We start from the raw sequence: 14824 nt of genomic DNA, 5'->3' as shown, positions 1-14824 counted from the left end.
GCCTAGATACAATATATGTGTGCAGAATTCCTCCACCATTACACCACACTGAGCGTGGGCAAATTAGAGAACCGTGACATCACCATACTGAGTATCTATGGGAACTACGGAACCATGACATCACCTGCTGAGTACTGAGACCATGTCCTTGGAATCAAAGAGCTAAAGAAGAATGTAATCGCCTGCACATAAATTCTGAAGCTACAACCTTATCGTAAACAAACTATACACCCTAAACTCCTGAGACAAGATGATGTGTATCCCAGAAAATTGGCCCTATCAGCCCAGGTGCAAGATAACGATTAGGCTCCAGGATGTCTGCCACACATCTGGTGTGACATTCTTTACTTTGCTACCCCCCACTCAGAAATGTATATAACTGGACCCTCTTCATTCATTAAACTGAGACTTTGTTTCACCCCAACTAGTCTCCCTCCTCATTTCTAACCCCATTACGTTTCAGGCATAGCCTTACAGACAAATGCCAGCCTCGGGACCCACACTTTGATGACCTGGTGGACGGGTCAGTGACATCACCATACTGAGTATCTATGGGAACTAGAGAACCATGACATCACCTGCTGAGTACTGAGCACTGTTGCACAGGGAGAATTGAATTCAGAAGGTAGAAATAACCCGGGAAGAAAAACATAAATGCAAGCAGTTTCTATTCATTTCCCAGTGTTCTTTCTCTGGGTGTAGCTGCTTCTGTCCATCTTTGATCAATTAAGGCTCTCTTTATGGAAGAGATCCACTTCCATCAGAATACATCCTCAAACAGTATCGTTGTTGAGGTATATAAGGATCTCCTGGTCCTGCTCGTTTCCCTCAGCATCAGGTCATGTAGTGACTCAATTAATCTTGCAACAAATGGTGGCTCCCTGGTGATGTAATGACTGGCTGGTACTCAGTGGGATGAGTGCATTTAATTGTAATAGAGCGTTTAAGAGGCCAGAGTCAGACCTAGGGGGGACTGAAAGACAGCGGCTGAGGCTGGAGCACGAGCGCTCGGACCGAGACGGAGACCGCCGCGGGCCTCCTGCCTCCCCCCCAGAAACAAGTCCCATTCCGAGGGCCTCCCGAAAGCTGGCCCGGGCCCCAGGCAAGGAGACGAGACTGTGAATGTGGAAAAACAGGGGATTTGAAAGCTCAACGGAGGCAAAGAGAGGAGAGGACAGGGTGAGAGAAGACCCCAAGCCCCATATCCAAGGGATCCACCGGCCCCTAATGGAGGGATTAGAAGGAGATTCAGACAGTGCAGGAAGAAAAACCCGGCCTAATTGGGAGCCCTTAGGATGCATTGCTCCCCTTAAGCCCGACCCCGCCTCTCCTGCAGGGGTCCGGGCCAGGAGCCCCACTTCTGAGTAACTGCCTGAAAAGAACTGGACCGAGCCCCAGGGACCTGCCTTACTGGCTGTTCCTTCTGAAGACCCGCAGATTCCCCGTCTCCTATGAAGCAAGCGCAGCCATTTCCCATGGGGCAGCCTGAGGGTGGGCACTGTAATATTCAGGGATTTGTTTGGAAAAATCTCCAACTCCCCGAGCCCCAGGACTTCCCACAGAAAGCGTCTGAGACAGCAGTTCCCAGGCCTCTCGGCCCTTACACACCTCAGGGCGATGACATCACTACGGCACACTGAGCATGTGCCAACTGTACAACCATGACATCGCCCCATGCACCAAGCATAGAGAACCATCAATCACACCCAGTAAACCCCTGTTTAACGACTGTACTTAAAGTTGGGATAAGTTCTGGAGGGCCTTTAGGTGGAGGAGGCAGGAGGCAGGAGGGCCAGCAGGAGGCTGGTCAGAGGTGCAGTGTCTCACTTCCAGTCCTCAGCCCTTATATACCTCAGTACAATTACATCATTACACCACACTGAGCGTGGGCAAACTAGAGAACCGTGACATCACCATACTGAGTATCTATGGAAACTAGAGAACCGTGACATCACCACACTGAGTATCTATGGGAACTAGAGAACTGTGACATCACCATACTGAGTATCTATGGGAACTAGAGAACTATGACATCATCACGCTGAGCACTAAGTATCTATGGGAACTGGAGAATCATGACATCACCGTGCTAAGCACTAAGTATCTATGGGAACTAGAGAAGCATCATCTCATCAATTCCACCGAGCTAAACACCTTGTTTCAAGTAAACCTGTCCAGAGTCCGGCCCTCTGCAGATACTAGAAGGCAGAATAAGGAACAAGAAAAGGATAAAAGTGAGTAGAATTGGAGTTCATTTTATCTCCTATGTTTACTGTTTTTAAACAACCAACTTGAAAGCACCAAATATATCCTGATTGGGACACTGATTGAAGGTGGGTCCCAAAATGCTCCCAGAAAAAGAAAACTTATTTTGAAATCAGAAAGCAACTGAAGGCAAGTGAAATTCAGTGCTAGCACTGCAGTTTAAATCAGTTGTTTAGGTAAATTAAAAGCACAGAAAAAATGTGTTGAAATCACTTGGTTAGTGAAAATAAGTACAAATTGTATAATGAGGCTGTAAGTTAGGGAAAGAATTATTGAAGATACAACTGAACAATACGCATACAAATATATACACACATTTATGTGTATATATGTATACATATAAAATAGATACAGAAATTAACATGCACAACTAGGACAAAGTGCTTGGAAAAGATCAGAATAAAGTGAGCATATGGTTTATAAAGCTATAAAATACTGAGATTTTGGAAGGGAAAAGCAGAACTTGCAAATTATTTAAAGAACAAAATAAATGGACTTCATTTTGGGCGATTTGAAAAGAAATAGATAAAAAATTACATCTGAGTCCTTCAGAAAAGTATACTCTCTATTATAGTTTTCCCTTACGTTCCTGTGCTTTGACCATATCTCTTGGGCACTGCCAAAATAACCGGATGAATGTTTTTTTCTAGCATAAGAGAGATTAATTTTGAGAAAAAAACTGGTTTCAAATAAATAAAGAAAGAAAAAAGAAAAAAACTGGTTTCTTCTCTAAAATCATCCTGCCTTTGAAAATCTGTGACATCCCTAAAAGAGGAGCTTGTTGGACTGAGTTGTTTTTGAGTCTATTTGCCTGTCACTTATAAAAACAAAACAATGATTGTAACTAATCGATTGCCCAAAGACCCTTAAAGAAATTGGTAGGAACTGTTGTATCTGTACCCAGTACAGAACCAAAAAGGGGTTTACTAGAGAAACTGAGTAAACAGAAGAAAGAGTAACCCTGTATGAGGAAATAAGAAAAACTAAGGACCAGTGAATGGGTAAAGAAAAGGGATTTATTTGCACTGATAGTGTAAAGTTGAAAGTAAAGGGCTATCCCTTCTTGTAGTGGCCAGAAATTGGAAACTGAGTGGATGCCCATCAACTGGAGAATCGAGAATAAATTGTGGTATAAGAATGTTATGGAATATTATTGTTCTGTAAGAAATGACCAGCAGGATGAATACAGAGAGGCCTGGAGAGACTTACAGGAACTGATGCTGAGTGAAATGAGCAGAACCAGGAGATCATTATGCACCTCAACAATGATACTGTTTGAGGATGTATTCTGATAGAAGTGGATTTCTTCGACAAAGAGATTTATTGTAGTTTCAATTGATCAAGGATGGACAGAAGCAGCTACACCCAAAGAAAGAACCCTGGGAAATGAATGTAAACTGCTTGCATTTTGGTTTTTCTTCCCGGGTTATTTCTACCTTCTGAATTCAATTCTCCCTGTGCAACAAGAGAACTGTTCGATTCTGCACACATAGATTGTATCTAGGATACACTGTAATCTATTTAACATGTATAGGACTGCTTGCCATCTGGGGGAGGGGGTGGAGAGAGGGAGGGGAAAAATCGGAACAGAAGCGAGTGCAAGGGATAATGTTGTAAAAAATTACCCTGGCATGGGTTCTGTCAATAATTATTATTAAATAATTATAATTATTTTTAAAAAATAAAGAAATGACCAGCAGGAGGATTTCAGAAAGTCCTGGAGAGACTGACATGAACTGATGCTGAGGGAAATGAGCAGGACCAGAAGATCATTATATACTTCAACCACAATACTATATGATGATCAATTCTGACCGACGTGGCCCTCTTCAACAATCAGATGAACCAAATCAGTTCCAATGGAGCAGGAATGAACTGAGCCAGCGACACCCAGCGAAAGGACACTGGGAGATGACTAAGAACCATTACACTGAATTCCCAATCCCTCTAGTTTTGTCCACCTGCATTTTGGATTTCCTTCAGAGGCTAATTGTACACTATTTCAGAGTTTGATTCTTTTTGTACAGCAAAATAACTGTTTGGACATGTATGCTTATATTGTATTTAATTTATACTTTGATATATTTAACATGTATTGGTCAACCTGCCATGGGGGAAGGGGACGGGGAAGGAGGGGAAAAGTTGGAACAAAAGGATTTGCAACTGTCAATGCTGTAAAATCACCCATGCATATACCTTGTAAATAAAAAGCAATAAAAAAAATTAAGAAAGAAAAAAAGAAAGTAAAGGGCTGTGAAGTTTTGACAAGTAAATTTCAGAGAGGGTCTTAATCCCACGGAAATAGAAAAGATTTAGGAATATTCTGAAGCAAAGCCCTTTGATACTTAATGCACTGTTACTTCCCCAATCAATACAAGACTACAAAACACATTTCCTAAAATGCATGTTGATTAATTGGTCGCTGGAGGATTATCTCTGCTCCAGTTTCAATAATTAAACTAGAGAATGAGTCATTTTTCAGTTGCTTGTAACAAATAGTTCTGAGATCAGCTGGTTATATACCTGCCAAATTCTAACTTGGGGCTGAGCATTTTAAATAATTTTTCAGTTGTTTGAATTTGTTCAACTTAAAATGTAAAGTGCCCGGACTGGGGAAGTTCCCACTAGTATAGTTTGATCCGGCTCTCGCCCCCGAGCTCCTGATGAGTAGCAAAGTGGAATTCGGTTTAGAGCTACTTTGTGGGAGATTTTTAACGGAGCAGGAAGCCTCCGCAAGTGCCCGGACTGGGGAAGAGAGTGCCCCAGAAGCTGCTCCGCGGCCCCTCTCCCCCCAGCCTCGGGAGAGAAATATCTGCTCCAAAAAGAGCCGTGAACGCCAATGACCCAGGCCAGGTTCACTTTTTGGTGTTTTCCTCCCTTCCTTCTGATTTTCCTCTCCCACGTGATTCCTAAAACAATATGTATTTAAAAAATAAAAATAAACCGCTTTCCTGGGGAGGGGGCGGGGCCTAGGCTTAGCTGGGAACGGCCGGCTTTTTGGCAGCATGGAGGGGAGGGGGAAGGGGAAACCGGGTAAATGCGGACGGGGCATTGACCTGGCCCCGAGTTCAAATCCAAGCTCAGACACTCTCTCCAGAGGGTCTCCAAAAAGGAGAGAAGAGGAGGTTGAAGGAAGGTGGCGACCTCAGGGCCCGGGAGAAAGAGCATTTCAAGCTCACCCAGGCGCCCCTGGGGACCCTAGCCGCGCATGGAGTCCCCTACCCTGGGCAGCTCCTTCTCACTAAAGACCCCAGGACTCCTCCCAAAGACCGCAGGCCCAGTCCCGCAGCTCCCATTTCCTTCCCTCCCAAGTTCCCGCACTCCCAGTTCTGCGGCTGCAAAGGAGTCCCAAAGCTGGGGGCGGGGCAGGGAAAGCCAAGGCTAAGGCGGCCGAGCGAGCCCAGTCAGTCTCGCGCGCTCAATCCCCGGGCGGGCCGGGCTTGGAGCCCCCTGCCTGTGACTGCACCGCCGGGGTGGGGGTGGGGAGACGCCAGAAAAGCAGCGGGAAGCGGGGAGGGGAGAGGGAGGGGAAAACACTCCCACACTGCGGACTGCCCTCCCCCAGGGCCCCAGCCCGGCACTCTGCCCTCGGGGTAACGTCTAGGAAGCTGGCCGTCTGGGCCCGGAGAGCTCAGTTGTTCGGCGGAAGCGTGGCGTCCGGGGCCGTCTGGGGCCGTCTGGGCCGGGGCGCCCGGTCTAAGTAGCACACTTACCTCTGGGCTGCTTCGAGGAAGCTGGTCCGTCTGGTCCCCCCGGGGCCCGGAGCTCTCGGGTACTTGGAGGCGGCGGCCCGGCTGGTCCCCCCTGGGCCCGGAACGCTCAGGTACTTGGAGGCGGCGGACCGGCTGGTCCCCCCGGGGCCCGGAGCTCTCGGGTACTTGGAGGAAGCGGCCCGTCTGGTCCCCCCTGGGCCCGGAGCGCTCAGGTACTTGGAGGAAGCGGCCCGTCTGGTCCCCCCTGGGCCCGGAGCGCTCAGGTACTTGGAGGAGGCGGCCCGGCTGGTCCCCCCGGGGCCCGGAACGCTCAGGTACTTGGAGGCGGCGGCCCGGCTGGTCCCCCCGGGGCCCGGAGCTCTCGGGTACTTGGAGGCGGCGGCCCGTCTGGGAGCGCTCAGGTACTTGGAGGCGACGGCCCGTCTGGTCCCCCCGGGGCCCGGAGCTCTCGGGTACTTGGAGGAGGCGGCCCGGCTGGTCCCGTGTGGGCCCAGAGCGCTCAGGTACTTGGAGGAGGCGGCCCGGCTGGTCCCCCCTGGGCCCGGAGCGCTCAGGTACTTGGAGGAGACGGCCCGGCTGGTCCCCCCTGGGCCCGGAGCGCTCAGGTACTTGGAGGAGACGGCCCGTCTGGTCCCCCCGGGGCCCGGAGCTCTCGGGTACTTGGAGGAAGCGGCCTGTCTGGTTCCCCCGGGGCCCTGAGCGCTCGGGTACTTGGAGGCGGCGGCCCGTCTGGGAGCGCTCAGGTACTTGGAGGAAGCGGCCCGTCTGGTTCCCCCAGGGCCCGGAGCGCTCAGTTACTTGGAGGAGGCGGCCCGTCTGGGCACTTGTGGGCCCGGAGCTCTCGGGTACTTGGAGGAAGCGGCCCGTCTGGGCCCGTGTGGGCTCGGAGCTCTCGGGTACTTGGAGGAAGCGGCCCGGCTGGTCCCCCCGGGGCCCAGAGCTCTCGGGTACTTGGAGGCGGCGGCCCGGCTGGTCCCCCCGGGGCCCAGAGCTCTCGGGTACTTGGAGGCGGCGGCCCGTCTGGGAGCGCTCAGGTACTTGGAGGAAGCGGCCCGTCTGGGCCCGTGTGGGCCCGGAGCTCTCGGGGACTTGGAGGAAGGGGACCCATCTAGGCCCGTCTGGGCCCGGGACGCCCGGTCTAACGAGCACACTTGCCTCTGGGCTACTGCGAGGAAGCTGGTCCATCTGGGACAGATGGAAGGAGCTGGAGGCGGCCTTCAGAGTCCCAGCGCCTGCCATGATTCCCGGCCTAGAAGTGGGAGGGAGAGGACCGGAGCAAGGTCTCCTCTCCGGGCTCTCTGGGGCGGGGCCTCCTCTCCCTCAGTCTCCGCCCTCACACCCCTCTCCCTTTGGCGAATCCGGCCCACCCAGAGCCCCTCCAGCATCCCGGGGCCGGACTCACCCCTCCCGCCGCTCCCTCGTGGGCTGCAATTGGCTTATTCCCGATGGCAACCTTCTGACCCGGCGTCTGATCTACGAGGACCGGCTAGGGGGCGGGGCCTGCTGCGGGTGGAGGCTGGGAGGGGAAGGGGATGAGAGGGGAGGGGGAGAGAGAGAGGGAGGGGGGGAGAGAAGCCGGTAATGGGCGTGCTTCCGGCGCAATTGACCCGGGTGACCCAGCGGGCTGGTGCTAGTTACGGTCCCGCCCCACAGCCCGTGGCCCCCGCACGGCCACCTGGGAGAACGCCCAGCCCGGCCATGTTTGCGGGGGTGCACGCGCGTGTGCCAGGATGGCTGGGCCGGACTCTTGCCCGTCCGCGGGAGCTCCGGCCTCCGCTGTCTGCCCCAGAGTCACCGACTTAGCAGGCCTTAGTCACTTAGGAAGCGCCTTCTAGGACACTGCTAAGCAAAGCTCGGGAGCCCCCTCAGCCCAACGGGGCCACGGGCAAGCGGGGAGAGGGGGGGAGTTTTCTGGGCTCCCCACTTTCTCCGGTTCATTTTACAGATGAGGAAACTGAGGTGGGTTCGGCGCAGTGACTGGCCCAGGCTCCGCCTCCAGGATCGAGCTCGCATACTGTCAGCTCCCGTGACTGGAAGCGCCCGGAGGGCAGCGCCGGCCTGGTGGCCGCTGATTGGCCGCCTGTGCTCCCGAGCAGCTCAAACCCCAGGCTTTTAGTCCTTGCTCGGCGCTGATTAGCTGGGAGGGGAAAGTACCTGCCCCGGTTCCGCGTTAAAGTGAGGCTCTCCGCGGGCTGGGGGAGAGCGGCTGCGGCCGGAAAAGCCTTTAGAGGCCTCAGACTGAGGCCCGGGCAGACTGAGGCTGGTCCAGTAGCCAGGAGGCCGCCAGCTTCCGAGCAGGCCCCGGCTTGGGGCCCAGCCTCTGCCCCGCGGCGCTCAACTCGGGAGGGAGGGAGGGAGGGAGGAGGGGGGGGACAGGGGGAGGGGGCTGCTATTCGCTGCCTGGTAATCTGTAAGTGTCCCGCTCTGCCTGGGAAGCCTCCTCCTCCTTCCCTCTGCTCCCGGCCTCCTCCCGGCCTCCTCAGAGCCTTTAAAGGTTCTCGAGGCTCTAGGCCGCATTGGATCCCCAGGCTGATTGGGTTTTAGTTCGGGCCTGGGCCTTTCCCGGCCGGTGGAGGATTTACTTTTGCAGTAAACTTCCCCTGGTCTGGAATTGTCCCAAGGGAAGGGGAAGGATTCCCTCCTGGAGGGGGTTGGGGGCGGAGGGGGAGGGGGTTCCGACTTACCCTCTGACTTCCTCCATCCAGGGCACGCCCGGACCCTGCCCAGCTGGCAAACCTCTGCTCTGGGAAAGGGGGGGGGCTTCTGTCCGGGCGGCAGTTCTGCAGCTTTAGCGGGTTCCCGGCCTTGGCTCCGGCCACAACGGCTGCTGTTTTCTTGGACAGGTCGGGACTATGGAGCTTTTGAGGATGACCTCTTCCCCGACCCCTTCCGTCAAAAGGAAGCTGAGTCGGAACTCCAATTTTGTCCTGGAAGGTCAGTGTTTCTCCGGCCCCGGGATACAGCCCAGGGTGTCCGGCTCTCCGCGAAGCCGCGGACCGCGTGTGTGACTCCGGCCAGGGCCCCTCGGCCGTGATCTTGACCACTGTACGAGCAGCTGCCGGGGGCTTGTGGACCTCCCTGTGACAGGGTCCTGAGCTGGCTCCCAGCCCGTCCCAGGGGACCTCAGGGCTCCGGATCCCATCCCTGTCCCCAGGCCTCGGACGCCCTGGGTCTCGCTCTTCCCTAACCGGGCAGGAGGAGGGCCTGGGTGTCCGGGGGGAGGGAAGGCCGTGGGGGGGGGGGGCGGCTTGTGGCTTCCCAAGCTTCCCTTAAAGGGAAGGAAGGATGGGAGAGCCGGGCCTGGAGGAGGAAGGCTGCTCTGCCCACCTGTGGGGAAGCCATCCTCTAGGCAGGAGGCCTGGGGACGTAGAACCCCAAAGGTTCGGGGCCTTCTTATTGTTCGGGGGCCAGGAGTGCCCGGTCTGGAGTCAGGCTCCTGTTCCTGGTTCAAATCCAGTCTCAGACCCTTCCTAGCCGCTCAGTTTCCTCATCTGTAAAATGGGTGGAAAAGGAAATTGCGGCAATGTCTTTGCCACAGAGATGGGAAAGGACTGAAAACGCCCGCGGGGCGGCAGGCAAGGAGGCCCCCGTTTGGGGCAGTGAGAGACGGGCCTCGATCAGCAGCTTCCGGATGGGGGGCACCGGCCTCCGGCCCAGAGGGGGCGGCCGAGCCCCGATGGGGGGGGCAGAGAGAGCAGTCTGGGGGGGCCCTGAGCCGGTCCTGGGCGCCCAGCGGGCCTGCTTGCCCCCAGGCGGCGTGCTGTACTACCAGGGCAAAGGCAAGTTCCAGAGAGTGCTCTTCACCCCGGAGAAGAAGCGGGAAGCCTTCGAGGAGGCCCACGTGGTCTCGGCCGAGCGGCACCACGGCATCCGGGCCACCGGCATCAACATCACCAAGTCCTACTACTGGCCCCGGATCACGCTGCACGCGCGGCAGTGGGTGAGGGCCCGGCCGGCGTGATCCCCGTTTCCTGCCGGGAAACCAGAGAGGCTGAGCTTCGGGGCCCCAGGGGAGGGGGTCCCCGGCAGGGAGGGACGGACGGAGGCTCCCAGGAGCCGCCGGACAATCCGAGCCCTTGCACGGGGCCGGCCCGCTCCCAGCCTCCCTTTCTGGGCTCCGTGCCCCGCTCTGTGGCTGGAAGGTCACCTCTTGTCCTCGGCCCCTCCCTGGCAGCGCCCAGCTGGGCAGCTCCACCTCCGGGAAGCCCAGGTTCCCGCAGGGCCTCCTTCCACCTTGGGAGCTGCTGGAGCATCCCCCTCCTCCTTCCCCCCCGCCCCCGGGGTGCTGGCGGGAAGGCGCCCATAGGAAGGGCCCAGGATTCGAGTGACGGCTGGGGGGGAGGGGAGGGGAGGTCACGAACCGGAGGCCAGCCCCCCACCCCCGCTTCAGCTCGGGCTCTCCCATCCCCAGGTGAAGGAGTGTAAGAAGTGCCAGAGAGACAAGTTAGCAAAGCAGGAGGCCCAGAGTGCCAGGGTAAGGGCCGGGGAGGCCTGCGGGCAGAGCTGGGGGGGGCTCTGAGGGGAGCAGGGGGCTGGGCGGGGGAGACAGTCTTTCTCGGAGTCTCCTGCAGACGCCTCCTGCTGGTTCCTAGGTCAGAGCTAAGAAGTGTAAGGGAGTGGCCCCGGCGGCTCGGCTCAGGGAGCGGCCGTCCGTCTCGCCCCCCCTGAGACTCCCGCCCCCAGCTGCGGTGGCCCCCAAGAAAGAGGCCCTGACAGCCCAGGTACGCCGCTTTCCCCTTTCTCCGGCGAGGGGGCATTGGTGCCCATCACACGTCTACCGGACTGGGCCTGGGAGGGGATTCTGGGAGTGGTCAATGGCCTCCGAGGGATGGGAGGAGGGGAGGCAGGGCTCCGAGCTCGTTGGGTCAGTGTGGAAGAGAGGGGCGAGATCTGGTGCCCTTCGGGTGGGCACTGCCAGGAGTGGCGGGCAGGCTGTGCCCAGCGGCAGGGCCGGATGCTGAGCCACGGGTTCTCTGGGTACCGCCCTTGTCCGCACCAGCCTTCTGGGTACCAGGGGTGGGAAGCGCCCGGGGGGCAGATCAGGGGCCGCCCCCAGCTCCTTGGCTGCGTGGTGCCCGCGGTTGCCCTGACCGCGCCCTTCGCCCCCAGGCCAGGGGCCTGTTCCACCTGGTGGGCCTGCAGCTGGTGGGGCCCATGGAGCAGACGCCCCGGGGAGCCTGCTTCATCTTCGTGGTGGTGGACCACTACACCCGCTGGGTGGAGGCGGCCCCCATGAAGACGTGCTCCCCCGAGGAGACGGCCGAGCAGGTGCTCAAGCTGGTGTACCGCTTCGCCTTCCCGGAGAGGATCGTCTGCACCCAGAGCGGCGACTTTGTCCGGCAGGTGCGGAGGCGTCCGGCCCGGGGTGCGGCCCTCTGGGGCCCAGATGTGGGGGGCCTGTTGGTAATTGGGGGCTCAGGGGCCTGTGGGTAATCAGGGGCCTGTGGGTAATGGGGGCCCAGATGTGGGGGGCCTGTGGGTAATCAGGGGCCTGTCGGTAATCAGGGGCCTGTGGGTAATCAGGGGCCTGTCGGTAATTGGGGGCTCGGGGCCTGTCAGTAATCAGGGGCCTGTGGGTAATCGGGGGCTCAGGGGCCTGTCAGTAATCAGGGGCCTGTGGGTAATCAGGGGGCCTGTTGGTAATTGGGGGCTCGGGGAGCCTGTTGGTAATCGGGGGCCTGGCTGGTTGGGCCGGCCCCGGAAGTGCGGGGGGGGGGGGCGGACAGGAGAGTGGGGGGCCGGCTCAGCTTGGGAGAACCGGGCGAGAACTTTCTGGGCCCCAGACCGGGGAGGGCCGAAGGCTGTGCGGCAGAATCCCCTTTGCTGGGGAGCAGAGGGGGAGACGCCAGCCCCGGGCTCCCTTTACCGGTGGCCGGTTAGTCCGGAGCCGGTTCAGGAGGAGGCCCTGAGGCTGAGGGACGGGGACTGTGCCCACCCGCGGCCTCCTCCCCGCCGGCCTCCCATCCCCCGTCTCTCGCAGCTGAATCAGATCCTGAGGATCCGGGCCGACCTCCAGTGTGACCTCGTAGCCAACTACCGGCCCCGGACGCACGGGCTCCTGGAGATGACCAACGCCTTCGTGCAGAGGTGAGGGAGGGCCGCCGCCGGGGACGCCCCCCCCCGTGGAACCCCAACAAACTGCTTTGGTTTTCAGGCTGCTCACGTTGGTGGTGAGAGGGAACACGGCCAACTGGGACCTGGAGCTGCCAAACGTTCTCTTCCTGCAGATGCAGGTGAGGCTCCTCCTGCCCCCGCTCCTGGGGCCTCTGCCTTGGGGGAGGCCTCCGCGCCGGGGCTCACAGGCGGCTGGGGCTTGGGGGGAGAGGCGGGGGCTCAGCCCTGCCCGGGGGGCTCTGCCCTAATGAGCTCCAGGGGCTTCCTGGGCGCGGCGCCGGGGGAGGTTCCCAGGAGAGAAGGGAGACGGCCTCCTCAGGGACTCCTGGGGCACCTGGGCCTCCCCTGGCCGGCTCCCGGGCTGAGCCGCAGGTCGGTTTGTCCGAGTTCGCTCGGTGACACCCAATGGTTCGTCCAGAAGCCGTGACCTCTGACCCTGGGACGGTCTGGGAGGCTGGAGGGGTGTCAGTCAGTGGCTCGGGGCGGAGCCTTGGGCTTGGCGTGGGGAGGGGGGGAGCCCAGAGCCCCAGGGTCGGGCACTTGCCTCCTGCCTCAGCGTCACAGGGAGATGAGAAACGCTCCGCCTCCGCCTGGCCCCAGAGATGATGGAGAGCCCGGGAGGGAGGGGGAAGGCCCGGGAGGGAGGGGGAAGGCCTGGGGGAGGGGGAGAAGGCCCGGGAGGGAGGGGGAAGGCGCAGGCCGGACCGGGGGCGTCGGGGCCGGGTCCTCCACCGTCCGCGGGCGGAGCAGAGACCCCAGAAGGGCTTGGGAGCAGGAAAGGAAGGGCAGGAAGCCCGGGCTGGGGGCAGGGCTGAGGTTCTGGTCTCGCCCCCCAGGCGGAGAACGAGTCGGAGGAAGACGACCTGGGCTCGGAGGAGAGGTCGGAGGGAGACTTGGAGGGTGACGACGCCGTGCCCCCCGCTCCCTTCCCCTCGGCCTCGGAGCCGTCCCCGGACGAGGACGCGGAGCCGGTCGTGGTGGCCGCCCTCGGCGTGGAGGACACGTGTCCCTACTGCGACCAGCTCGCCGACAGAGGCAACAGCGAAGTTTTCACCATGGTGAGTCAGCCCGCGCCCCTGCTTCCGGGGACCCCCCCTCCCAGCGTGCTCCCTGCCTGAATGCGGGGGTCTCCCCGCTGCGTCTGACCCGGCTTTCCTGGGGGACGGACCGGGGGCCACAACCTCCCGGGTCACGTCAGGGAGGGACGTGGCCACCTCAGGAGGAAGCCCTGGGGTCCGGTGGAATCTGTCCCTGAAGGACCCCACTGCCCCTGGGGGGGCAGCTCAGGGAGCCCCTCTGCTTTGTGGGGAGGGGGGCGATCCGCGCCGGCCCCCCCAGAGCCTGCCCGGTTTCCCAGCTGCAGTGCGGCGCCTGCCAGTCCTGGGCCCATCGCACCTGCGTGCAGCGGTGGTACAGAGGCGACGGCTGGAGGAGCGCGTTCCGCTGCAGAGCCTGCTTCCCCGGGCCCGGCTCCGGCCCAGAGTGAGGGGGCCGCCGCAGGGGTGAGTGCGGCTGTGGGGGCGACGGCCTGAGCCATTGGGGGGGGGGGCGCTTTCTGCCCCCCTCCCCCACGCCCGGCTCCCTCTGGAGGCGGGTCCTAGAATATGGAGGGGAGGCTGGTCCCTGGGCTCCAAGGGGCCCAAAGGCCTTCCTCCCTCCGGCTCCCTCCTCCCCGCTCTGCCTTTCCTCCAGTGATCATCCCCCAGAGCACAGGAAAGGTCTCTCTCCCCCCCTCCCCACAAAAGGGGCCGGGACTCCCTGCAGCCGCCTGGAACCCCGACCTGCTCTGCCCCACCCCCACCCCCCCACACGTGCCCCGCCCCAACACACACAATGACTTACAAAGTCCTCCTGAGAGCCTCGGGCACGGAAGCCAAAAGTCCCATAGCCTCAGGCTAAGAGGCAGAGAGCGGAGGCCGAGGAATAATAAAGTACGGGTGCCCCCCTCCCCCGCCCCCGCAGTTTACTCACCCCCCCCCCCCAAAGAGGGGCTGGTTGGGCCCGAAGCCTGAGCTTGCCTTGGAGGCTGTTCTGAAAGTCGGGGTGACTGGAACACAAGGGGACGCTTCTCCGCTGGGGCCCGCGCCCCCTTCCCTATCTCCTGTCTCAGGTGACCTTGACCTTCCTTTTCAGAAAGGGGCCCCTCCCCCCGGCTCCCGGCTGTTATCTCAGTCGCCCCAAACGGGCCCTTTCACCTTGAATGGAAGCCGGGGCTCAGACGGGGGCGGCTCCATCAGGAGGCCCCTGAGGGCCGACCTCGGGCCGTGTCCCAGGGCCGTCTGTGCTTTTGTTCGCTGCGTGTTCTGCCTCTTGCTGTCTCCTGCTATCAATAAACCAGCGCTTAGTGAGCACCGCCAGTGCCTTCTTAAGGACAGAGGGTCCCTGATTCTCTGGGCCTGGGAGCGGGGCAGGGATGGGAGGGAGCCCTAAAAACAAGTAACTACGAGACTGGGGGGGGAGGCCCAAGCGGGGCTGGCAGGGCCTGAGCTGGGGCCTTAAGGAGGGCGGGAGGCTGGCAGCGCGGGCACCGGAGCGGCCTGGGGGGAGGGGGGGCCGCCGGGATGGCCCGACGGGCAGGTCTGAAAGGCGTCTGGAGCCAGATGGAGGGGCTCGAAAAGGGAGGCCCGCCGGGTCTTTCTCTGGCAGCCAGAGTGTTGGGGGCAGGGGAGCCCCCAAACCGGTTCTGGACCGCTGTCTGGGGAATTTGGAGGCTTAGACAATTTCTAAGGGCA

At 59.5% G+C, this 14824-nt stretch overlaps 2 protein-coding genes across 3 annotated transcripts; both read left to right on the top strand.

The window, feature by feature from the left end:
• The first annotated feature begins 8678 nt into the window (after positions 1 to 8678).
• LOC127539756 (uncharacterized) lies at positions 8679 to 11064 on the top strand. Of its 2 annotated transcripts, XM_051964076.1 has the most exons (4): positions 8679 to 8912; positions 9731 to 9918; positions 10390 to 10452; positions 10571 to 11050. In XM_051964076.1, the coding sequence occupies exons 1-4, from the start codon at positions 8831 to 8833 to the stop codon at positions 10937 to 10939; spliced, it is 702 nt and encodes a 233-aa protein (XP_051820036.1). In that variant the 5' UTR covers positions 8679 to 8830; the 3' UTR covers positions 10940 to 11050. The 2 variants fall into 2 exon arrangements, with proteins under 2 accessions (XP_051820036.1, XP_051820035.1); XM_051964075.1 differs by having other exon boundaries at positions 8824 to 9918; positions 10571 to 11064.
• On the top strand, positions 10981 to 14506 carry LOC127539757 (uncharacterized). The gene is made up of 6 exons (XM_051964077.1): positions 10981 to 11321; positions 11959 to 12065; positions 12133 to 12211; positions 12929 to 13150; positions 13450 to 13594; positions 14226 to 14506. Exons 1-5 carry the CDS (start codon positions 11133 to 11135, stop codon positions 13576 to 13578), a joined length of 726 nt encoding a protein of 241 aa, XP_051820037.1. The 5' UTR covers positions 10981 to 11132; the 3' UTR covers positions 13579 to 13594; positions 14226 to 14506.
• Positions 14507 to 14824: the final 318 nt, after the last annotated feature.

Source organism: Antechinus flavipes, chromosome 6, assembly GCF_016432865.1.
Source record: "Antechinus flavipes isolate AdamAnt ecotype Samford, QLD, Australia chromosome 6, AdamAnt_v2, whole genome shotgun sequence".
NCBI classification, from domain to species: Eukaryota; Metazoa; Chordata; class Mammalia; order Dasyuromorphia; family Dasyuridae; genus Antechinus; species Antechinus flavipes.
Note: the sequence above shows the minus strand (reverse complement) of the source record. Positions and strands in the feature narration are given on the sequence as shown.

Bases quoted from the DNA above. Each gene is read 5' to 3' on its own strand.
- LOC127539756 (XM_051964075.1), top strand. From the start codon at position 9,502: ATGTCTTTGCCACAGAGATGGGAAAGGACTGAAAACGCCCGCGGGGCG. The intron at 9,919-10,389 runs GTGAGGGCCCGG...TCCCATCCCCAG, and splicing joins CGCTGCACGCGCGGCAGTGG to GTGAAGGAGTGTAAGAAGTG. The intron at 10,453-10,570 runs GTAAGGGCCGGG...GCTGGTTCCTAG, and splicing joins AGGAGGCCCAGAGTGCCAGG to GTCAGAGCTAAGAAGTGTAA.
- LOC127539757 (XM_051964077.1), top strand. From the start codon at position 11,133: ATGGAGCAGACGCCCCGGGGAGCCTGCTTCATCTTCGTGGTGGTGGAC. The intron at 11,322-11,958 runs GTGCGGAGGCGT...CGTCTCTCGCAG, and splicing joins GCGGCGACTTTGTCCGGCAG to CTGAATCAGATCCTGAGGAT. The intron at 12,212-12,928 runs GTGAGGCTCCTC...CTCGCCCCCCAG, and splicing joins TTCTCTTCCTGCAGATGCAG to GCGGAGAACGAGTCGGAGGA.